The sequence below is a fragment of the Lissotriton vulgaris genome, chromosome 8, assembly GCF_964263255.1.
Source record: "Lissotriton vulgaris chromosome 8, aLisVul1.2, whole genome shotgun sequence".
NCBI lineage: Eukaryota > Metazoa > Chordata > Amphibia > Caudata > Salamandridae > Lissotriton > Lissotriton vulgaris.
In genome coordinates, this window is record NC_141696.1 from 1,428,491,947 (window position 1) to 1,428,516,675 (window position 24,729).

Sequence of the window (24,729 nt, forward strand, 5' to 3'; positions counted from 1 at the left end):
CTATGGATATCACATACATCACTCTCCCTTTCACAAAAAGTTCATGAGATCAAAGGAACACTCATTGTTGTCTTCAAAACTGATTCCGTAAATGAGTTTTGTTTTTCTCCACCTGGCCTCTCAGCTCAGCAAGCTGATTTCCAGGGTGATATGTTAGCAATATTCGCCACCGAATTCTCTGCTACACCTAGAAGCAAAATGCAAAATAATGAGTCTCCCACCAGTAGAATATTGTGTAGTGCCTTGACACCCCTATATCTGACAGATATTAAATGACTCAGGCCAAATGGAGGGGGTCTTAAATGGTCCAGGGACTGACCCAAACAAGGTCCCATTTTGACCCAAGGACTCAAATACTTTTTTCAGAGCTGTCATGGTTGTGGGTGACATTCCTTCCAGCTTTTCCTATTCATCAAAAACGTGTACCCCAACAGTGTAGCCATTCACAAAGGCAATCTAAGCACTGACTCTTACAGTTCCAATGTTTAAAATGACTGAATAATTTCTCCGGCTAGACTTGCCTTGAAGACTTCCAGCATGATATGTTTGTTAGCCAGATATACTCACACATTAGGGGGAAATCATAGTCTTTAAAGATTCAAGGAGTTGATGCAGGATGTAATGGCTCTGTCAGAGCAGGGCATGTAGACTAATCTGAATGTGGCTGGTTCTTTAGCTAGGTTATTGGACTTATTTCTGGTTCTGTGAAGGCATGTATGGATGGGGACTACCTGGCCCCTGTCTAATGGACATGGTTGAGACTTAAGCTATGAAGTAGTGGGCTATTGGGTTCTCATTTGGGCAAGCCAATGACTGACCAATCCATTAGGAGACAGAATGGAATGTACTACATACTCTGCTCACTACATCCTCTGTTGATGGACAAACTACATTATGTTTTCTGCTAAAATCATCATTAGTTCAGGGAGTTCTTCAGAAGTTCTGGTTCCACATTACTTGTTTCATTCTGATATCCCTGGCATGGGTCAGGAAACTGTGGCGCTCTGACCTGCTACAAATCAGTTCTGAAACGCCTCACCTCCTTCCAGCAATAGAGATTCTATTGTCCCAGAGACTAATTTCTCCACTCAGACCTTCAGTTCCCAAGGCTTATTTCCTGGAAATTGCAGCTCTCTCATCATGTGAACTTCCTTATAGGTAATGGTTATTTTGTTGGCAGCTAGATACCCTTCTATGAGAGTGGATGACTGTAGCAGATAGTTATTTTTCAATCTATGTAGTATTCTCAGTCCTTAGATCAGATTGTGCCAGACCTTTAGATCTGTGACTTATGGGGGCATATTACCAAGCAATAGCGATAATTATCGCTATTGCTTGGTTAGAGACAAAAATTTACCGCTGAACTGCGGCGATTTTAACCGCAAATAAACCTTGGTATTACCAAGGTTTATCGCAAATGCGATAAAAATCGGCGCAATGCATGAATATCGCTGAAAAGTCAGCGATATTCATACATTACCGAGCTAATGCTCTTAGCCATGTTATCCACCTCCCATTGGATAACATTGCTAAGAACTGCTCAGGGCAGGTGTTATCTTTTGGAGATATTCGCGCTTAGCACGAATATCTCCAAAAGTTGGTAATAGGAGATAGCGATGTTAGCGACTGTTTTCAGTCTCTAACATCTTGGCACGCCCACTTTGCATGTCATTAGTGATAAATATCACTGACATGCAAAGTGGGGCCCAAGATGGTCGCTATCTCCTACTAGCTGTCGCTAACTGGTGTTAGCGACAGCTAGGTAATAGGGAGATAATTTTATCTCTGCTTTCTTGGCTTTTAAAGCCAAAAAAGCGGAGATAAACCCCCTTAATAATATGCCCCAAGGTTCTTTAGCAATAGAGGGTCTAAATATCAATGCCATTAAATCATACTTAGTTGCCAAGTCTATTTCCATTATTTATCCTAATCAAGCTTCTTTCCTTAACAAACTTTTTTGACTTTTTTATTAGCTATGAAGACAATACATTGGGAAGGGGCATTAAAAAGCAATCCAACTACACTTGGTCTTCCCTTATGGTTAATCACAATATAAGCATGCTAGCAAAATGCCTCTGAAATGTTTCAGAGCGTGCTATGTTAGTACACTCTGAAACAGCACCAACTTTGTATAATTCGATCGTTGTCATCTCAGCTTCGATAGGAACATGAAAATTGGAAGAAGCTGTTGTCACCGGTGTCCGTGCATTCTATTATAATGGCAATGAACTCACTTTGTTTGTGATGCTGTATTCAATGTCTTTTGGCTACAACTGGAGCCAGTACAGCCGTTAAAAATATGTGTCTGGTCCAGTCTGGTTGCAGAAATTAGGTTCATGTAAACAATGTCCTGGATCTGAATCATCTATGAGAAATAATGTTCTAGAAGATAAGTTCACTTTCTATGTTGATCGTGGAATGCTCGAGTTTGGTGAATCATATAGCCCCATAACCATTCTCATTGTGCATCCATATTTACTGAGGAACACAGAACAGTCTCATCTTTTGATAGAATGTAGAGAGTAAAGTGTTCTGGGGCTGCAATGGAAGCCTATGCCAGAGTTTATTTGGGAAAAGTTAACCACTTTGACAAATATTTTGAAACCAGGTTCGCCCACAAAATTGATGGAATGATAAAAGACGTATCAATACAGTAGACACGTTGAAAGACAATAATGTGGATCGCTGAAGTGCCAAGTTCAGGTTTGGGGAGCAATATGTATCTCCCATCCTGGAAAGGACAAGGGACCATCAATGGAATAAATGGGAAGCTCTTTGGTCAGGAAAAGGGTACCAAGATTCACAAATGTCAAAGCAGATTTTTGCCCATGGGAAAAGTAATTTTCATCCTAATTTGCAATATGAATGTGATTGCCGGATTTGACTACTACAGCATCTACACATTAGATGCCTGGGAGGCAACTGATCGTCTGTATACTTGCACTTAAAATATATGGGAAGTAGCATTAGTTTTGCCTTCAAAAAGGTTCCCCCTAAGATAATTTATACTGCCTATAAACCATAAAAGTAGGCTTGACTCTAGACGCAGACAATTTATTAGTTCAATCAATCAATCTGCATTGATATAGTGTTGCTAATCACCTGTGAGGGAATCCAAGTGCTGCTGAAGGAGGGGCTCAGTTGAACAGAAAGGTCTGGAGTATTTTTCTGAATTTCAGCAGGGAGGATGAGATCCGTAGGTGAAGTAGAAGGTCATTCCAGGACTTTGCTGTGAGGTAGGAGAAAGATCGTTTTACACTGTTGCTGCGGCGAACGAGGGTGCGTGGACGAGGCAGAGGGATGGGGAGTACAGGTGTCTGGATGGAAGGGGGAAGTTCAGTCAGTGGTTGATGTCAACTGGTCCTTAGTGGTCAAGGGCTTTTGAAGGTGTAGATCAGCATCTTGAACTGTCATCACTTCTGAATGGGAAGGCTGTGGAGCTCATTGAGGTTGGGGGTGATGTGGGTTCTTTTAGAGAGGTCAAGGATGAGCCTGGCTGCTGTGTTCTGGATATTTTGCAGTCTCTTGAGGAGGTGTGAGGTGATTCCTATGTAGAGTGCATTGCAGTAGTCCAATTGGCTGCTGACAAGGGCTTGAGTGATGGTCCATTCGGTGTCGATGGGGAACCACTTGAAGATCGTGAGTAGCATGTGGAGAGTGAGTAAGCAGATGGACGATGCGAGGTTGATCTGTTTTTCAATGAGAGATTGCTGTCTAGTATGATGCAGAGGTTGAAGGGGTGGCTGGTCGGTGTGGGTGAGGGTCCTAGTTTTGGGGGTGCCAACAGGCGTTGCTCCATGGGGAGGTGTTGCGCCCGAAGATCAGCTCTTCTGTCTCATCTGTTTTGAATTTTAGCCAGTTGTTTCTTGTCCAGTCGGCGATGCTCTTCATGCACCTGCAGAAGTTGGTTACTGTGTCATAGGGTCTTCTGATAGCGAGAGGATGAGCTGGATAGCATCATCATAGGATAAGATGTTTAGTCCATGCGATGTGACAACTTTAGCCAGGGAAGTCATGTAGGTGATTGACAGTGTAAAACTGAGGGCCAAACTTTGAGGGATGCTGCAGATGGTGTTTTCTGATTCAAAGTTGAAGGGAGGAAGGCGGATTCTCTAGTTTCTTTCTGTGAGGAAGGAGGTGATCCACTTAAGGACGTCTCCTTGGATTCTAGTATTGTGAGGCCTTTGGATCAGGGTGTGGTGTGATACTGTGCTGAATGCTTTGGTGAGGTCAAGGAGGATCAGGGCTGCCATTTTCCCTTGGTCAGGGAGGAATCTGATGTTGCCTATGATTTTAATCAGGGCAGTGTTGGTGCTGTGGTTGGTGCGGAATCCAGATTGGGAAGTGTCCAGAAGATTGTTGTTCTTTAGATGCTCTGTGAGTTCGTGGTTGATATCCTCCTCCTAGATTTTCGTGGGAAAAGGCAGCAGAGAGATGGGGCAGTAGTTCATGAGTTTGTTGAGGTCGGCAGATAGTTACTTGAGTAGGGTTGACTTCTGTGTGTTTCATTTCTTTGGGGACCGCAACTGTGGTGATGAATGTGTTAAATATGGCGGTGAGCTTGCTGCTGATCATCTTACTTCTGAGTTTGGAAGATGTGGTGTGGGCAGGGGTCCATGGTTCCTCCTGAGTGGACGGAGCTCAAAACGGCTGTGGTGTCTTGCTTAGTGAGCTGGTCACAGGTGGTGAGCAGGTGGTCATAGTGTTCCTCATTCATGGCAGCAAGATGGTTGAGGATGTCGGTGGCTTGGTGTTTGAGGTTTCTGTAGATGGTGGAGATCTTTTGGTGGAAGTAGTCTGCCAGTGTCACAGAGTTCCTGTGAAGAAGTGATGACATTTTTGGTGGCTGAGGGGCTGGAGAACTGTGCAACGATGTTGAAGCGTCCTTTGCTGGTGGATGGCGCCTGCTTCAATGCAACCGGACAAAACACTACTTTTCATCTTTTTCTGGAGTTGGTGGTATTAGTTGTGGGCTATCTTGAATTTGGTTTCATTTGGCTCCATTGGGTTGATCTTTACAGGGGAATGCTCATGCACCACTGAGGTGCCTTTTTATTCTAAGACATGCAAAAGTTCCTGCTACTTTCTAGATGGTCAGAGATTACACAGATTTTTATGAAAGGTGCTACCCTTCCAACTAAATTCATTTTACATCTCAATTCCTGGTTCTTGTTTTAATAAAAAAAACTATTGTTAAATAGATTCAGGATTGGATGGTAGATGAATCAATCATTATCCTTGTCAAGGTGGGTTTCTTCTAGAGAATGCTATTGAAGTAAGACTGTTTCATGAAAAATGTTGTGTTCAAAAGATTGGCTATTTCTAGTCTTATGAGACTACTAGAGAAAGTTTGATGGCATCATCAAAATGTTTAAGAACAAAGAGATGGCTGGGTGCACAGCGATGAGTTTACTGAAAAGTTCTACTGAGTTTTTTGAAGTTGGTGAAAGATTGGGTGCTCCACCAGGTAGCTTAACCGTCCAAGTACGCTCAATGAATGATGCTTGGTTTGCGCACAAACGTTGATAGTGCGTCCCTGCGGTTGGGCACACCTTTGGGTTCGTCACAAAAGGACAGACTCCGTTGTACTTTGATTATTTATTGTTATTATAAGTTCAACAAATTCATTTGTATTGCGTTTTCATTGGGCGAATATTTCATTTCATATCCTTATTTAGTTGATAACAGTGCACATTTGTAGTGAAAAACGAAAACGCTCCGATGCATTTCGGGCATTGGCCCTTTCTCAAGGAGCTCTGTTGGTGAAAATAACATCATTGGTATACGCTCTAATGTATAATATTCATCACACAAGATCAAAGAATCGAAAATAACGTGCAAAACGTATAAACTATGTCGATGTGTTTTAAATGAGTTCATGCTTAACGTTTGTGGTGATGGTCAATGAAAGGGCATAGTGGCATTGCAACGTGTCAGATAACTAAGAAACTGAAAATTCATGAAAACATAGAGCAAAAAAAATACTGGGTGTTTCCTAATCGCAGCACTGTTGGGGCATTCAAAGGTTTGTGCTGTTGAGGAAAAACGGCGGAGGTTAAAAAATATTGCATTGAGCCTTGGTAGGTCAACAAAGTGACTCGATTTGGTCTCACGCCTTAACTTACTTGGTCTTTGAAGCTCGACAAGTTTCAAGGATCTCCGCTCGTGACTGATTCAAATTGAGACGCTGAAGTGAGCTGAACGTGGGTGTGTTACGGCGTTCAGTCGGGGATTTAAACCTGACAGGCGCCCGGAAAGGTACGTTGTGTCGGGAAATAGAAAGCGGACTAGTGAAATTAGTAAAATATGGCGGCCATCTTGGATGATAGGAGACGTGCAGGGGATGCACTGTCTACAAGGGAAAGATGAAAGGGGGTGAAAACAAAAACGTGTGTAAAAATGTTGTGTCACTGAGTGCAAAAAGCATGGGGAACACATACTGATGCAAACCAAAACTGGAACAACAAAAATTGATGCAAATAAACCACACAATTTGTAATGCGTTTCAGTATCATATAGATTTTTACAGATAACAACTAAGTTCAATACGGTCATTAAGACCGAATGGTTTCAAAGATTGTAACCGATAAATCCAGGCTGTCTCTCGTTGTAGTAGAGATTTGTTGTTGTCTCTACCTTCACTCTTCACAACCAACTCCAATACCATGAATTTTAACTGAGCGATGTTGTGTCTTTGTTCATGGAAGTGCAAGGCTATGCTGGATCGTTCGTTTTTTGTCTGTATGTTAGATTTGTGCTCTTTGAGTCTTATCTTTATTTTTCTCTCAGTTCTCCCTATGTAGATCTTCCCACATGGGCACTTTAATAGGTAAATGAGGTTCATGGAGTCACAAGTAGCGTTGACGTTCACTTTGATGCTGTGTCCCCTCATGGGGTGGCTTATGCTGCTCCCTCGTTATTTTCACTTTTTTGATCTTGTGTGATGAATATTATACATTAGAGCGTATACCAATGATGTTATTTTCACCAACAGAGCTCCTTGAGAAAGGGCCAATGCCCGAAATGCATCGGAGCGTTTTAGTTTTTCACTACAAATGTGCACTGTTATCAACTAAATAAGGATATGAAATGAAATATTCGCCCAATAAAAACGCAATACAAATGAATTTGTTTAACTTATAATAACAATGAATAATCAAAGTACAACGGAGTCTGTCCTTTTGTGACGAACCCAAAGGTGTGCCCAACTGCAGGGACGCACTAACAACGTTTGTGCACAAACCAAGCATCATCAAAATGCTGCCATTTCTGGATGCTGCCTGAGAGCATTAAAGCCCAGTTGAGTCTAACTGTAGGCTCCACGTTCATAATTAGGCCTTGGTCCATTTTGAGCCATCAAGAAAAACAAATAGGCTGTTCTATCATATCTCGTGAGATTTTTCAAAAACACCCTCTTGAACCCTTTGGATCAAAAATATAGAAATGCTTTGGGCCCTACTTTTTAGGGATAAACATAGGTCAACCATGTCAAGGTGTCATTTGTCGTAATTGCAGATGGCACTGTTCTATCAGTCCAAGAAAAATCTAGTGGTGCAGCAGACGTTTTTATTCTAGACCCAAACACACTTTTGTGTAACAATAATTAGGTTTTGTCACACTAATCTGATCCTGAATTACCCTCAGTGGTATTGGTCCTCCAAAGGACCTTGTTGGTCATAGTGAGGGGTAAGAAGCAAGGTGACAAATGTATTGATAGCCAGCTCACAAATTAATGAGCACATTTAAATACACAACCGTCAGGACCATACCAAAAAAATAAAGGATTACCACTGGAAGGTCAAAACCACTAAAAAAGTTCAGTCTAACGAGAATCATACAGACCAGAAATTCTATGATGGCTACACAGAACATAAGTAGTAGAACCTGATGCTCAGAACATAATCTATTATTATCTCTATAATGCCTTAGAAAACCTTTCTAAGCACAGTTTATAGGGCAAGAACATTTGAGACACAATTAATAAAGGACTTAGATAAATTTGAAGTATTTGGTTATTGTATTAAAGATTAGGCGTGGGCGGAATTTGCGTAATCGCGTTATGCTAATCTCCGTGAAACAGTAGAAAATCTCGGCGAACACGAAGAAATTCCACGAACACGTGGAATTGCTTGTTCGTGATGCTTTCTTACTGTTCTCAATCGCTGTTTAAGTGCTCGGGGGAAATGTCTTGCGAACACGCATTTGAGAACGCGAACATGCAAAAAAGTTCGCGAAGTCACAGAATGCAGAATTTTGGGCAGTTTCGCGTTCTCCGCGGAACGCAAAATTACCCAAATACCTCAAATTCCGCGAGCGGAACGGAATTTACCGCTCTGGTCTAGTAGAGAATCTCCTTGCTTGAAATTTGCTCTGAATCACTGTGTCTCTTTCTCAATACTCAGTACTGAACAGTAAAATATAAAATTCTAAATGTTAATTGAACACAAAGCAATGAACAAATGTCAGCTATTGCACTTTTCTTAGTCTTTGTTTCATTTTCAGTTAGCTTGGTATGGAATCCTTAAAAGGTCTGTTAAAACTTCTCTTTCTGCCTTTTCTCTCTCAGGAACAACAATTTCAGCACATGAGACAGCTCACAGAGGAAGAGAACAAGAGCATTCAGGCAAGGAGCTTATAGGGTATCCAGGTTTGAGGTCTTTGGGCAAAAATGGAGATTTTCAAACAAGCACGGGAAGAGAGAACCACTCTTTCCAAAAGAATGGTGTCAACGATTTCACTAGGGAGAGTTGGGGAGAAGGGGTCAGACAATCAGTAGGAAAAAAGTGCCTCAGGGATTGAATATGGCCTTAATTGGGTCTTGAAACAACAGGGATGTGCCATGCCAAGGTGATTATTACAACAGTTTTTCCCTGACTCATGCCAATCTAAGGATTGCTTTTCTATGCCTGTTTATGAAAGGCTGAAATATGGAAAATATCTTTGTAAATCAGTCCCTAAGTGAAAATACTATATATAAGCTCTAAAGTTTCCTTAAGAAATTACACATCAATGAGCAATTTCTAACACAACTGTTTTGTTGCATATTTTTCTGTCCTGTGTATAAAGTTTATAAAAATAGAAGAAAGACGTTCAATTTTCAGCTTCATGGATGCTACTAAATCAACTTCCTGGTGTCACTCCACACGCAATCATTATCCTATGCATTTGTGCCTTTTGTACCCTTCTTCTTGCGACAATATGAGAACGCCATGTTTATAACATCAGGTATTTTGGTGTAAAGCGAAATTGATACTAACTTACATCAGGTATCACTAGTGGCTGTTGATGTGCTCCTAATGATGCTGACACATGCTATGTTTTCTCTGCACTAAATAGATAAACAACAATGTGCCCTTGGACCTAAAGAGCGGACAGATTGTGGCCATGGCGGTATCTCAGAAAAGGAGTGCCTCTCCAAAGGCTGCTGCTTCGACTCAAGCATCCCCAATGTGATCTGGTGCTACTACTCCAAGGCTCACGGTAATAACTTAATGTCAGGTCATATGACCACTGCTTCTAAGACTTTTGTTACAACACGTTACCAAATGCAGATATCGTGACGGTATCCAAAAGATTCACCAATGCCAAATGACACTGTCTTTAGCATTCTATGGGCCCCATATTGAAAATGAGCACCATTATAACATGAGGCTAAAGAGCCAGTGACATCAGTTCCTGTCTGTTTGCGCCCTCATTGACACAGGATTTAAAGCTGACGGTGTTCGCCTGTCCTTTATGTTTGTCATGGTATTCTACGTTGTTCAGGATGTATTCTTCAAGATTTTCAGGTTCTACACCTTGTGAATCATGCCCTAAATAAATGTCTAACCTGGGCTACCTGAGAGATTGCATGCATTTTTTATGGAGATCACATACATCACTCTCCCTTTCACAAAAAGTTCATGAGATCAAAGGAACACTCATTGTTGTCTTCAAAACTGATTCCGTAAATGAGTTTTGTTTTTCTCCACCTGGCCTCTCATCTCAGCAAGCTGATTTCCAGGGTGATATGTTAGCAATATTCGCCACCGAATTTTCTGCTACACCTAGAAGCAAAATGCAAAATAATGAGTCTCCCACCAGTAGAATATTGTGTAGTGCCTTGACACCCCTATATCTGACAGATATTAAATGACTCAGGCCAAATGGAGGGGGTCTTAAATGGTCCAGGGACTGACCCAAACAAGGCCCCATTTTGACCCAAGGACTCAAATACTTTTTTTCAGAGCTGTCATGGCTATGAAGTAGTGGGCTATTGGGTTCTCATTTGGGTAAGCCAATGACTGACCAATCCATTAGGAGACAGAATGGAATGTACTACAAACTCTGCTCACTACATCCTCTGTTGATGGACAAACTACATTATGTTTTCTGCTAACATCATCATTAGTTCAGGGAGTTCTTCAGAAGTTCTGATTCCACATTACTTGTTTCATTCTGATATCCCTGGCATGGGTCAGGAAACTGTGGTGCTCTGACCTGCTACAAATCAGTTCTGAAACGCCTCACCTCCTTCCAGGAATAGAGATTCTATTGTCCCAGAGACGAATTGCTCCACTCAGACCTTCAGTTCCCAAGGCTTATTTCCTGGAAATTGCAGCTCTCTCATCATGTGAACTCCTTTATAGGTAATGGTTATTTTGTTGGCAGCTAGATACCCTTCTATGAGAGTGGATGACTGTAGCAGATAGTTATTTTTCAATCTATGTAGTATTCTCAGTCCTTAGATCAGATTGTGCCAGACCTTTAGATCTGTGACTTATGGGGGCATATTATCAAGCAATAGCGATAATTATCGCTATTGCTTGGTTAGAGACAAAAATTTACCGCTGAACTGCGGCGATTTTAACCGCAAATAAACCTTGGTATTACCAAGGTTTATCGCAAATGCGATAAAAATCGCCGCAATGCATGAATATCGCTGAAAAGTCAGCGATATTCATGCATTACCGAGCTAATGCTCTTAGCCATGTTATCCACCTCCCATTGGATAACATTGCTAAGAACTGCTCAGGGCAGGTGTTAGCTCTTGGAGATATTTGCGCTTAGCGCGAATATCATCAAAAGTTGGTAATAGGAGATAGCGATGTTAGCGACTGTTTTCAGTCTCTAACATCTTGGCACGCCCACTTTGCATGTCATTAGTGATAGATATCACTGACATGCAAAGTGGGGCCCAAGATGGTCGCTATCTCCTACTAGCTGTCACTAACTGGTGTTAGCGACAGCTAGGTAATAGGGAGATCATTTTATCTCCGCTTTCTTGGCTTTTAAAGCCAAAAAAGCGGAGATAAACCCCCTTGATAATATGCCCCAAGGTTCTTTAGCAATAGAGGGTCTAAATATCAATGCCATTAAATCATACTTAGTTGCCAAGTCTATTTGCATTATTTATCCTAATCAAGCTTCTTTCCTTAACAAACTTTTATGACTTTTTTATTAGCTATGAAGACAATACATTGGGAAGGGGCATTAAAAAGCAATCCAACTACACTTGGTCTTCCCTTATGGTTAATCACAATATAAGCATGCTAGCAAAATGCCTCTGAAATGTTTCAGAGCGTGCTATGTTAGTACACTCTGAAACAGCACCAACTTTGTATAATTCGATCGTTGTCATCTCAGCTTCGATAGGAACATGAAAATTGGAAGGAGCTGTTGTCACTGGTGTCCGTGCATTCTATTATAATGGCAATGAACTCACTTTGTTTGTGATGCTGTATTCAATGTCTTTTGGCTACAACTGGAGCCAGCACAGCCGTTAAAAATATGTGTCTGGTCCAGTCTGGTTGCAGAAATTAGGTTCATGTAAACAATGTCCTGGATCTGAATCATCTATGAGAAATAATGTTCTAGAAGATAAGTTCACTTTCTATGTTGATCGTGGAATGCTAGAGTTTGGTGAATCATATAGCCCCATAACCATTCTCATTGTGCATCCATATTTACTGAGGAACACAGAACAGTCTCATCTTTTGATAGAATGTAGAGAGTAAAGTGTTCTGGGGCTGCAATGGAAGCCTATGCCAGAGTTTATTTGGGAAAAGTTAACCACTTTGACAATTATTTTGAAACCAGGTTTGCCCACAAAATTGATGGAATGATAAAAGACGTATCAATACAGTAGACACGTTAAAAGACAATAATGTGGATCGCTGAAGTGCCAAGTTCAGGTTTGGGGAGCAATATGTATCTCCCATCCTGGAAAGGAAAAGGGACCATCAATGGAATAAATGGGAAGCTCTTTGGTCAGGAAAAGGGTAACAAGATTCACAAATGTCAAAGCAGATTTTTGCCCATGGGAAAAGTAATTTTCATCCTAATTTGCAATATGAATGTGATTGCCGGATTTGACTACTACAGCATCTACACATTAGATGCCTGGGAGGCAACTGATCGTCTGTATACTTGCACTTAAAATATATGGGAAGTAGCATTAGTTTTGCCTTCAAAAAGGTTCCCCCTAAGATAATTTATACTGCCTATAAACCATAAAAGTAGGCAAGACTCTAGACTCAGACAAGTTATTAGTTCAATCAATCAATCTGCATTGATATAGTGTTGCTAATCACCTGTGAGGGAATCCAAGTGCTGCTGCAGGAGGGGCTCAGTTGAACAGAAAGGTCTTGAGTATTTTTCTGAATTTCAGCAGGGAGGATGAGATCCGTAGGTGAAGTAGAAGGTCATTCCAGGACTTTGCTGTGAGGTAGGAGAAAGATCGTTTTACACTGTTGCTGCGGCGAACGAGGGTGCGTGGACGAGGCATAGGGATGGGGAGTACAGGTGTCTGGATGGAAGGGGGAAGTTCAGTCAGTGGTTGATGTCAACTGGTCCTTAGTGGTCAAGGGCTTTTGAAGGTGTAGATCAGCACCTTGAACTGTCATCACTTCTGAATGGGAAGGCCGTGGAGCTCATTGAGGTTGGGGGTGATGTGGGTTATTTTAGAGAGGTCAAGGATGAGCCTGGCTGCCGTGTTCTGGATATTTTGCAGTCTCTTGAGGAGGTGTGAGGTGATTCCTATGTAGAGTGCATTGAAGTAGTCCAATTGGCTGCTGACAAGGAATTGAGTGATGGTCCATCTGGTGTCGATGGGGAACCACTTGAAGATCGTGAGTAGCATGTGGAGAGTGAGTAAGCAGATGGACGATGCAGGGTTGATCTGTTTTTCAATGAGAGATTGCTGTCTAGTATGATGCAGAGGTTGAAGGGGTGGTTGGTCGGTGTGGGTGAGGGTCCTAGTTTTGGGGGTGCCAACAGGCGTTGCTCCATGGGGAGGTGTTGCGCCCGAAGATCAGCTTTTCTGTCTCATCTGTTTTGAATTTTAGCCAGTTGTTTCTTGTCCAGTCAGCGATGCTCTTCATGCACCTGCAGAAGTTGGTTAATGTGTCAGAGGGTCTTCTGATAGCGAGAGGATGAGCTGGATAGCATCATCATAGGATAAGATGTTTAGTCCATGCGATGTGACAACTTTAGCCAGGGAAGTCATGTAGGTGTTTGACAGTGTAAAGCTGAGGGCCAAACTTTGAGGGATGCTGCAGATGGTGTTTTTTGATTCAAAGTTGAAGGGAGGAAGGCGGATTCTCTGGTTTCTTTCTGTGAGGAAGGAGGTGATCCACTTCAGGACGTCTCCTTGGATTCTTGTATTGTGAGGCCTTTGGATCAGGGTGTGGTGTGATACTGTGCTGAATGCTTTGGTGAGGTCAAGGAGGATCAGGGCTGCCATTTTCCCTTGGTCAGGGAGGAATCTGATGTTGCCTATGATTTTAATCAGGGCAGTGTTGGTGCTGTGGTTGGTGCGGAATCCAGATTGGGAAGTGTCCAGAAGATTGTTGTTCTTTAGATGCTCTGTAAGTTCGTGGTTGATATCCTCCTCCTAGATTTTCATGGGAAAAGGCAGCAGAGAGATGGAGCAGTAGTTCTTGAGTTTGTTGCGGTCGGCAGATAGTTTCTTGAGTAGGGGTGACTTCTGTGTGTTTCATTTCTTTGGGGACCGCAACTGTGGTGATGAATGTGTTAAATATGGCGGTGAGCTTGCTGCTGATCATCTTACTTCTGAGTTTGGAAGATGTGGTGTGGGCAGGGGTCCATGGTTCCTCCTGAGTGGACGGAGCTCAAAACGTCTGTGGTGTCTTGCTTAGTGAGCTGGTCACAGGTGGTGAGCAGGTGGTCATAGTGTTCCTCATTCATGGCAGCAAGATGGTTGAGGATGTCGGTGGCTTGGTGTTTGAGGTTTCTGTAGATGGTGGAGATCTTTTGGTGGAAGTAGTCTGCCAGTGTCACAGAGTTCCTGTGAAGAAGTGATGACATTTTTGGTGGCTGAGGGGCTGGAGAACTGTGCAACGATGTTGAAGCGTCCTTTGCTGGTGGATGGCGCCTGCTTCAATGCAACCGGACAAAACACTACTTTTCATCTTTTTCTGGAGTTGGTGGTATTATTTGTGGCCTATCTTGAATTTGGTTTCATTTGGCTCCATTTGGTTGATCTTTACAGGGGAATGCTCATGCACCACTGAGGTGCCTTTTTATTCTAAGACATGCAAAAGTTCCTGCTACTTTCTAGATGGTCAGAGATTACACAGATTTTTATGAAAGGTGCTACCCTTCCAACTAAATTCATTTTACATCTCAATTCCTGGTTCTTGTTTTAATAAAAAAAAACTATTGTTGAATAGATTCAGGATTGGATGGTAGATGAATCAATCATTATCCTTGTCAAGGTGGGTTTCTTCTAGAGAATGCTATTGAAGTAAGACTGTATCATGAAAAATGTTGTGTTCAAAAGATTGGCTGTTTCTAGTCTTATGAGACTGCTAGAGAAAGTTTGATGGCATCATCAAAATGTTTAGGAACAAAGAGATGGCTTGGTGCACAGCGATGAGTTTACTGAAAAGTTCTACTGAGTTTTTTGAAGTTGGTGAAAGATTGGGTGCTCCACCAGGTAGCATAACCGTCCAAGTACGCTCAATGAATGATGCTTGGTTTGCGCACAAACGTTGATAGTGCGTCCCTGCGGTTGGGCACACCTTTGGGTTCGTCACAAAAGGACAGACTCCGTTGTACTTTGATTATTTATTGTTATTATAAGTTCAACAAATTCATTTGTATTGCGTTTTTATTGGGCGAATATTTCATTTCATATCCTTATTTAGTTGATAACAGTGCACATTTGTAGTGAAAAACGAAAACGCTCCGATGCATTTCGGGCATTGGCCCTTTCTCAAGGAGCTTTGTTGGTGAAAATAACATCATTGGTATACGCTCTAATGTATAATATTCATCACACAAGATCAAAGAATCGAAAATAACGTGCAAAACGTATAAACTATGTCGATGTGTTTTAAATGAGTTCATGCTTAACGTGTGTGGTGATGGTCAATGAAAGGGCATAGTGGCATTGCAACGTGTCAGATAACTAAGAAACTGAAAATTCATGAAAACATAGAGCAAAAAAAATACCGGGTGTTTCCTAATCGCAGCACTGTTGGGGCATTCAAAGGTTTGCGCTGTTGAGGTAAAACGGCGGAGGTTAAAAAATATTGCGTTGAGCCTTGGTAGGTCAACAAAGTGACTCGATTTGGTCTCACGCCTTAACTTACTTGGGCTTTGAAGCTCGACAAGTTTCAAGGATCTCCGCTCGTGACTGACTCAAATTGAGACGCTGAAGTGAGCTGAACGTGGGTGTGTTACGGCGTTCAGTCGGGGATTTAAACCTGACAGGCGCCCGGAAAGGTTCATTGTGTCGGGAAATAGAAAGCGGACTAGTGAAATTAGTAAAAGATGGCGGCCATCTTACCATAGGTTAAGTCATGGATGATAGGAGACGTGCAGGGGATGCACTGTCTACAAGGGAAAGATGAAAGGGGGTGAAAACAAAAACGTGTGTAAAAATGTTGTGTCACTGAGTGCAAAAAGCATGGGGAACACATACTGATGCAAACCAAAACTGGAACAACAAAAATTGATGCAAACAAACCACACAATTTGTAATGCGTTTCAGTATCATATAGATTTTTACAGATAACAACTAAGTTCAATACGGTCATTAAGACCGAATGGTTTCAAAGATTGTAACCGATAAATCCAGGCTGTCTCTCGTTGTAGTAGAGATTTGTTGTTGTCTCTACCTTCACTCTTCACAACCAACTCCAATACCATGAATTTTAACTGAGCGATGTTGTGTCTTTGTTCATGGAAGTGCAAGGCTATGCTGGATCGTTCGTTTTTTGTCTGTATGTTAGATTTGTGCTCTTTGAGTCTTATCTTTATTTTTCTCTCAGTTTTCCCTATGTAGATCTTCCCACATGGGCACTTTAATAGGTAAATGAGGTTCATGGAGTCACAAGTAGCGTTGACGTTCACTTTGATGCTGTGTCCCCTCATGGGGTGGCTTATGCTGCTCCCTCGTTATTTTCGCTTTTTTGATCTTGTGTGATGAAAATTATACATTAGAGCGTATACCAATGATGTTATTTTCACCAACAGAGCTCCTTGAGAAAGGGCCAATGCCCGAGATGCATCGGAGCGTTTTAGTTTTTCACTACAAATGTGCACTGTTATCAACTAAATAAGGATATGAAATTAAATATTCGGCCAATAAAAACGCAATACAAATAAATTTGTTGAACTTATAATAACAATAAATAATCAAAGTACAACGGAGTCTGTCCTTTTGTGACGAACCCAAAGGTGTGCCCAACTGCAGGGACGCACTAACAACGTTTGTGCACAAACCAAGCATCATCAAAATGCTGCCATTTCTGGATGCTGCCTGAGAGCATTAAAGCCCAGTTGAGTCTAACTGTAGGCTCCACGTTCATAATTAGGCCCTGGTCCATTTTGAGCCATCAAGAAAAACAAATAGGCTGTTCTATCATATCTCGTGAGATTTTTCAAAAACACCCTCTTGAACCCTTTGGATCAAAAATATAGAAATGCTTTGGGCCCTACTTTTTAGGGATAAACATAGGTCAACCATGTCAAGGTGTCATTTGTCGTAATTGCAGATGGCACTGTTCTATCAGTCCAAGAAAAATCTAGTGGTGCAGCAGATGTTTTTATTCTAGACCCAAACACATTTTTGTGTAACAATAATTAGGTTTTGTCACACTAATCTGATCCTGAATTACCCTCAGTGGTTTTGGTCCTCCAATGGACCTTGTTGGTCATAGTGAGGGGTAAGAAGCAAGGTGACAAATGTATTGATAGCCAGCTCACAAATTAATGAGCACATTTAAATACACAACCGTCAGGACCATACCAAAAAAATAAAGGATGGTCAAAACCACTAAAAAAGTTCAGTCTAACGAGAATCATACAGACCAGAAATTATATGATGGCTACACAGAACATAAGTAGTAGAACCTGATGCTCAGAACATAATCTATTATTATCTCTATAATGCCTTATAAAACCTTTGTAAGCACAGTTTATAGGGCAAGAACATTTGAGACACAATTAATAAAGGACTTAGATAAATTTGAAGTATTTGTTTATTGTACTAAAGATTAGGCGTGGGCGGAATTTGCGTAATCGCGTTATGCTAATCTCCGTGAAACAGTAGAAAATCTCGGCAAACATGCAGAAATTCCACGAACACGTGGAATTGCTTGTTCGTGATGCTTTTTTACTGTTCTCAATCGCTGTTTAAGTGCTCGGGGGAAATGTCTTGCGAACACGCATTTGAGAACGCGAACATGCAAAAAAGTTCGCGAAGTCACAGAATGCAGAATTTTGGGCAGTTTTGCGTTCTCCGCGGAACGCAAAATTACCCAAATACCTCAAATTCCGCGAGCGGAACGGAATTTACCGCTCTGGTCTAGTAGAGAATCTCCTTGCTTGAAATTTGCTCTGAATCACTGAGTCTCTTTCTCAATACTCAGTACTGAACAGTAAAATATAAAATTCTAAATGTTAATTGAACACAAAGCAATGAACAAATGTCAGCTATTGCACTTTTCTTAGTCTTTCTTTCATTTTCAGTTAGCTTGGTATGGAATCCTTAAAAGGTCTGTTAAAACTTCTCTTTCTGCCTTTTCTCTCTCAGGAACAACAATTTCAGCACATGAGACAGCTCACAGAGGAAGAGAATAAGAGCATTCAGGCAAGGAGCTTATAGGGTATCCAGGTTTGAGGTCTTTGGGCAAAAATGGAGATTTTCAAACAAGCACGGGAAGAGAGAACCACTCTTTCCAAAAGAACGGTGTCAACGATTTCACTAGGGAGAGTTGGGGAGAAGGGGTCAGACAATCAGTAGGAAAAAAGTGCCTCAGGGATTGAATATGGCCTTAATTGGGTCTTGAAACAACAGGGATGTGCCATGCCAAGGTGATTATTACAACAGTTTTTCCCTGACTCATGCCAATCTAAGGATTGCTTTTCTATGCCTGTTTATGAAAGGCTGAAATATGGAAAATATCTTTGTAAATCAGTCCCTAAGTGAAAATACTATATATAAGCTCTAAAGTTTCCTTAAGAAATTACACATCAATGAGCAATTTCTAACACAACTGTTTTGTTGCATATTTTTCTGTCCTGTGTATAAAGTTTATAAAAATAGAAGAAAGACGTTCAATTTTCAGCTTCATGGATGCTACTAAATCAACTTCCTGGTGTCACTCCACTTGCAATCATTATCCTATGCATTTGTGCCTTTTGTACCCTTCTTCTTGCGACAACATGAGAACGCCATGTTTATAACATCAGGTATTTTGGTGTAAAGCGAATTTGATACTAACTTACATCAGGTATCACTAGTGGCTGTTGATGTGCTCCTAATGATGCTGACACATGCTATGTTTTCTCTGCACAAAATAGATAAACAACAATGTGCCCTTGGACCTAAAGAGCGGACAGATTGTGGCCATGGCGGTATCTCAGAAAAGGAGTGCCTCTCCAAAGGCTGCTGCTTCGACTCAAGCATCCCCAATGTGATCTGGTGCTACTACTCCAAGGCTCACGGTAATAACTTCATGTCAGGTCATATGACCACTGCTTCTTAGACTTTTGTTACAACACGTTACCAAATGCAGATATTGTGACGGTATCCAAGAGATTCACCAATGCCAAATGACACTGTCTGTAGCATTCTACGGGCCCCATATTGAAAATGAGCACCATTATAACATGAGGCTAAAGAGCCAGTGACATCAGTTCCTGTCTGTTTGCGCCCTCATTGACACAGGATTTAAAGCTGACGGTGTTCGCCTGTCCTTTTTGTTTGTCATGGTATTCTACGTTGTTCAGGATGTATTCTTCAAGATTTTCAGGTTCTACACCTTGTGAATCATGCCCTAAATAAATGTCTAACCTGGGCTACCTGAGAGATTGCATGCATTTTTTATGGAGATCACATACATCACTCTCCCTTTCACAAAAAGTTCATGAGATCAAAGGAACACTCATTGTTGTCTTCAAAACTGATTCTGTAAATGAGTTTTGTTTTTCTCCACCTGGCCTCTCAGCTCAGCAAGCTGATTTCCAGGGTGATATGTTAGCAATATTCGCCACCGAATTCTCTGCTACACCTAGAAGCAAAATGCAAAATAATGAGTCTCCCACCAGTAGAATATTGTGTAGTGCCTTGACACCCCTATATCTGACAGATATTAAATGACTCAGGCCAAATGGAGGGGGTCTTAAATGGTCCAGGGACTGACCCAAACAAGGTCCCATTTTGACCCAAGGACTCAAATACTTTTTTCAGAGCTGTCATGGTTGTGGGTGACATTCTTTCCAGCTTTTCCTATTCATCAAAAACGTGTACCCCAACAGTGTAGCCATTCACAAAGGCAATCTAAGCACTGACTCTTACAGTTCCAATGTTTAAAATGACTGAATAATTTCTCCGGCTAGACTTGCCTTGAAGACTTCCAGCATGATATGTTTGTTAGCCAGATATACTCACACATTAGGGGGAAATCATAGTCTTTAAAGATTCAAGGAGTTGATGCAGGATGTAATGGCTCTGTCAGAGCAGGGCATGTAGACTAATCTGAATGTGGCTGGTTCTTTAGCTAGGTTATTGGACTTATTTCTAGTTCTGTGAAGGCATGTATGGATGGGGACTACCTGGCCCCTGTCTAATGGACATGGTTGGCACTTAAGCTATGAAGTAGTGGGCTATTGGGTTCTCATTTGGGTAAGCCAATGACTGACCAATCCATTAGGAGACAGAATGGAATGTACTACATACTCTGCTCACTACATCCTCTGTTGATGGACAAACTACATTATGTTTTCTGCTATTATCATCATTAGTTCAGGGAGTTCTTCAGAAGTTCTGGTTCCACATTACTTGTTTCATTCTGATATCCCTGGCATGGGTCAGGAAACTGTGGTGCTCTGACCTGCTACAAATCAGTTCTGAAACGCCTCACCTCCTTCCAGCAATAGAGATTCTATTGTCCCAGAGACGAATTGCTCCACTCAGACCTTCAGTTCCCAAGGCTTATTTCCTGGAAATTGCAGATCTCTCATCATGTGAACTTCCTTTATAGGTAATGGTTATTTTGTTGGCAGCTAGATACCCTTCTATGAGAGTGGATGACTGTAGCAGATAGTTATTTTTCAATCTATGTAGTATTCTAAGTCCTTAGATCAGATTGTGCCAGACCTTTAGATCTGTGACTTATGGGGGCATATTACCAAGCAATAGCGATAATTATCGCAATTGCTTGGTTAGAGACAAAAATTTACCGCTGAACTGCGGCGATTTTAACCGCAAATAAACCTTGGTATTACCAAAGTTTATCGCAAATGCGATAAAAATCGCCGCAATGCATGAATATCGCTGAAAAGTCAGCGATATTCATGCATTACCGAGCTAATTCTCTTAGCCATGTTATCCACCTCCCATTGGATAACATTGCTAAGAACTGCTCAGGGCAGGTGTTAGCTCTTGGAGATATTTGCGCTTAGCGCGAATATCCCTAAAAGTTGGTAATAGGAGATAGCGATGTTAGCGACTGTTTTCAGTCTCTAACATCTTGGCACGCCCACTTTGCATGTCATTAGTGATAAATATCACTGACATGCAAAGTGGGGCCCAAGATGGTCGCTATCTCCTACTAGCTGTCGCTAACTGGTGTTAGCGACAGCTAGGTAATAGGGAGATAATTTTATCTCCGCTTTCTTGGCTTTTAAAGCCAAAAAAGCGGAGATAAACCCCCTTGATAATATGCCCCAAGGTTCTTTAGCAATAGAGGGTCTAAATATCAATGCCATTAAATCATACTTTGTTTCCAAGTCTATTTGCATTATTTATCCTAATCAAGCTTCTTTCCTTAACAAACTTTTATGACTTTTTTATTAGCTATGAAGACAATACATTGGGAACGGGCATTAAAAAGCAATCCAACTACACTTGGTCTTCCCTTATGGTTAATCACAATATAAGCATGCTAGCAAAATGCCTCTGAAATGTTTCAGAGCGTGCTATGTTAGTAGACTCTGAAACAGCACCAACTTTGTATTATTTGATCGTTGTCATCTCAGCTTCGATAGGAACATGAAAATTGGAAGGAGCTGTTGTCACTGGTGTCCATGCATTCTATTATAATGGCAATGAACTCACTTTGTTTGTGATGCTGTATACAATGTCTTTTGGCTACAACTGGAGCCAGCACAGCCGTTAAAAATATGTGTCTGGTCCAGCCTGGTTGCAGAAATTAGGTTCATGTAAACAATGTCCTGGATCTGAATCATCTATGAGAAATAATGTTCTAGAAGATAAGTTCACTTTCTATGTTGATCGTGGAATGCTAGAGTTTGGTGAATCATATAGCCCCATAACCATTCTCATTGTGCATCCATATTTACTGAGGAACACAGAACAGTCTCATCTTTTGATAGAATGTAGAGAGTAAAGTGTTCTCGGGCTGCAATGGAAGCCTATGCCAGAGTTTATTTGGGAAAAGTTAACCACTTTGACAATTATTTTGAAACCAGGTTCACCCACAAAATTGATGGAATGATAATAGACGTATCAATACAGTAGACACGTTAAAAGACAATAATGTGGATCGCTGAAGTGCCAAGTTCAGGTTTGGGGAGCAATATGTATCTCCCATCCTGGAAAGGAAAAGGGACCATCAATGGAATAAATGGGAAGCTCTTTGGTCAGGAAAAGGATACCAAGATTCACAAATGTCAAAGCAGATTTTTGCCCATGGGAAAAGTAATTTTCATCCTAATTTGCAATATGAATGTGATTGCCGGATTTGACTACTACAGCATCTACACATTAGATGCCTGGGAGGCAACTGATCGTCTGTATACTTGCACTTAAAATATATGGGAAGTAGCATTAGTTTTGCCTTCAAAAAGGTTCCCCCTAAGATAATTTATACTGCCTATAAACCATAAACATAGGCAAGACTCTAGACTCAGACAAGTTATTAGTTCAATCAATCAATCTGCATTGATATAGTGTTGCTAATCACCCGTGAGGGAATCCAAGTGCTGCTGCAGGAGGGGCTCAGTTGAACAGAAAGGTCTTGAGTATTTTTCTGAATTTCAGCAGGGAGGTTGAGATCCGTAGGTGAAGTAGAAGGTCATTCCAGGACTTTGCTGTGAGGTAGGAGAAAGATCGTTTTACACTGTTGCTGCGGCGAACGAGGGTGCGTGGACCAGGCATAGGGATGGGGAGTACAGGTGTCTATATGGAAGGGGGAAGTTCAGTCAGTGGTTGATGTCAACTGGTCCTTAGTGGTCAAGGGCTTTTGAAGGTGTAGATCAGCATCTTGAACTGTCATCACTTCTGAATGGGAAGGCCGTGGAGCTCATTGAGGTTGGGGGTGATGTGGGTTCTTTTAGGGAGGTCAAGGATGAGCCTGGCTGCTGTGTTCTGGATACTTTGCAGTCTCTTGAGGAGGTGTGAGGTGATTCCTATGTAGAGTGCATTGCAGTAGTCCAATTGGCTGCTGACAAGGGCTTGAGTGATGGTCCATTCGGTGTCGATGGGGAACCACTTGAAGATCGTGAGTAGCATGTGGAGAGTGAGTAAGCAGATGGACGATGCGAGGTTGATCTGTTTTTCAATGAGAGATTGCTGTCTAGTATGATGCAGAGGTTGAAGGGGTGGCTGGTCGGTGTGGGTGAGGGTCCTAGTTTTGGAGGTGCCAACAGGCGTTGCTCCATGGGGAGGTGTTGCGCCCGAAGATCAGCTCTTCTGTCTCATCTGTTTTGAATGTTAGCCAGTTGTTTCTTGTCCAGTCGGCGATGCTCTTCATGCACCTGCAGAAGTTGGTTACTGTGTCAGAGGGTCTTCTGATAGCGAGAGGATGAGCTGGAAAGCATCATCATAGGATAAGATGTTTAGTCCATGCGATGTGACAACTTTAGCCAGGGAAGTCATGTAGGTGTTTGACAGTGTAAAGCTGAGGGCCAAAGTTTGAGGGATGCTGCAGATGGTGTTTGCTGATTCAAAGTTGAAGGGAGTAAGGCGGATTCTCTAGTTTCTTTCTGTGAGGAAGGAGGTGATCCACTTAAGGATGTCTCCTTGGATTCTAGTATTGTGAGGCCTTTGGATCAGGGTGTGGTGTGATACTGTGCTGAATGCTTTGGTGAGGTCAAGGAGGATCAGGGCTGCCATTTTCCCTTGGTCAGGGAGGAATCTGATGTTGCCTATGATTTTAATCACGGCAGTGTTGGTGCTGTGGTTGGTGCGGAATCCAGATTGGGAAGTGTCCAGAAGATTGTTGTTCTTTAGATGCTCTGTGAGTTCGTGGTTGATATCCTCCTCCTAGATTTTCGTGGGAAAAGGCAGCAGAGTGATGGGGCAGTAGTTCTTGAGTTTGTTGGGGTCGGCAGATAGTTACTTGAGTAGGGTTGACTTCTGTGTGTTTCATTTCTTTGGGGACCGCAACTGTGGTGATGAATGTGTTAAATATGGCGGTGAGCTTGCTGCTGATCATCTTACTTCTGAGTTTGGAAGATGTGGTGTGGGCAGGGGTCCATGGTTCCTCCCGAGTGGACGGAGCTCAAAACGTCCGTGGTGTCTTGCTTAGTGAGCTGGTCACAGGTGGTGAGCAGGTGGTCATAGTGTTCCTCATTCATGGCAGCAAGATGGTTGAGGATGTCGGTGGCTTGGTGTTTGAGGTTTCTGTAGATGGTGGAGATCTTTTGGTGGAAGTAGTCTGCCAGTGTCACAGAGTTCCTGTGAAGACATTTTTGGTGGCTGAGGGGCTGGAGAACTGTGCAACGATGTTGAAGCGTCCTTTGCGGGTGGATGGCGCCTGCTTCAATGCAACCGGACAAAACACTACTTTTCATCTTTTTCTGGAGTTGGTGGTATTAGTTGTGGGCTATCTTGAATTTGGTTTCATTTGGCTCCATTTGGTTGATCTTTACAGGGGAATGCTCATGCACCACTGAGGTGCCTTTTTATTCTAAGACATGCAAAAGTTCCTGCTACTTTCTAGATGGTCAGAGATTACACAGATTTTTATGAAAGGTGCTACCCTTCCAACTAAATTCATTTTACATCTCAATTCCTGGTTCTTGTTTTAATAAAAAAAACTATTGTTAAATAGATTCAGGATTGGATGGTAGATGAATCAATCATTATCCTTGTCAAGGTGGGTTTCTTCTAGAGAATGCTATTGAAGTAAGACTGTATCATGAAAAATGTTGTGTTCAAAAGATTGGCTCTTTCTAGTCTTATGAGACTACTAGAGAAAGTTTGATGGCATCATCAAAATGTTTAAGAACAAAGAGATGGCTTGGTGCACA

At 41.8% G+C, this 24,729-nt stretch overlaps 1 protein-coding gene across 1 annotated transcript in view; it reads left to right on the plus strand.

The window, feature by feature from the left end:
* LOC147698870 (uncharacterized) overlaps positions 1-24,729 on the plus strand; it is a 352,061-nt gene that overhangs the window by 216,409 nt on the left and 110,923 nt on the right. The window contains exons 20-22 of the mRNA XM_086935488.1: positions 8,567-8,623; positions 9,337-9,480; positions 18,814-18,957. Of these exons, the coding sequence (XP_086791614.1) occupies positions 8,567-8,623; positions 9,337-9,480; positions 18,814-18,957 (345 nt within the window). The remainder of the gene's footprint in view (positions 1-8,566; positions 8,624-9,336; positions 9,481-18,813; positions 18,958-24,729) is intronic.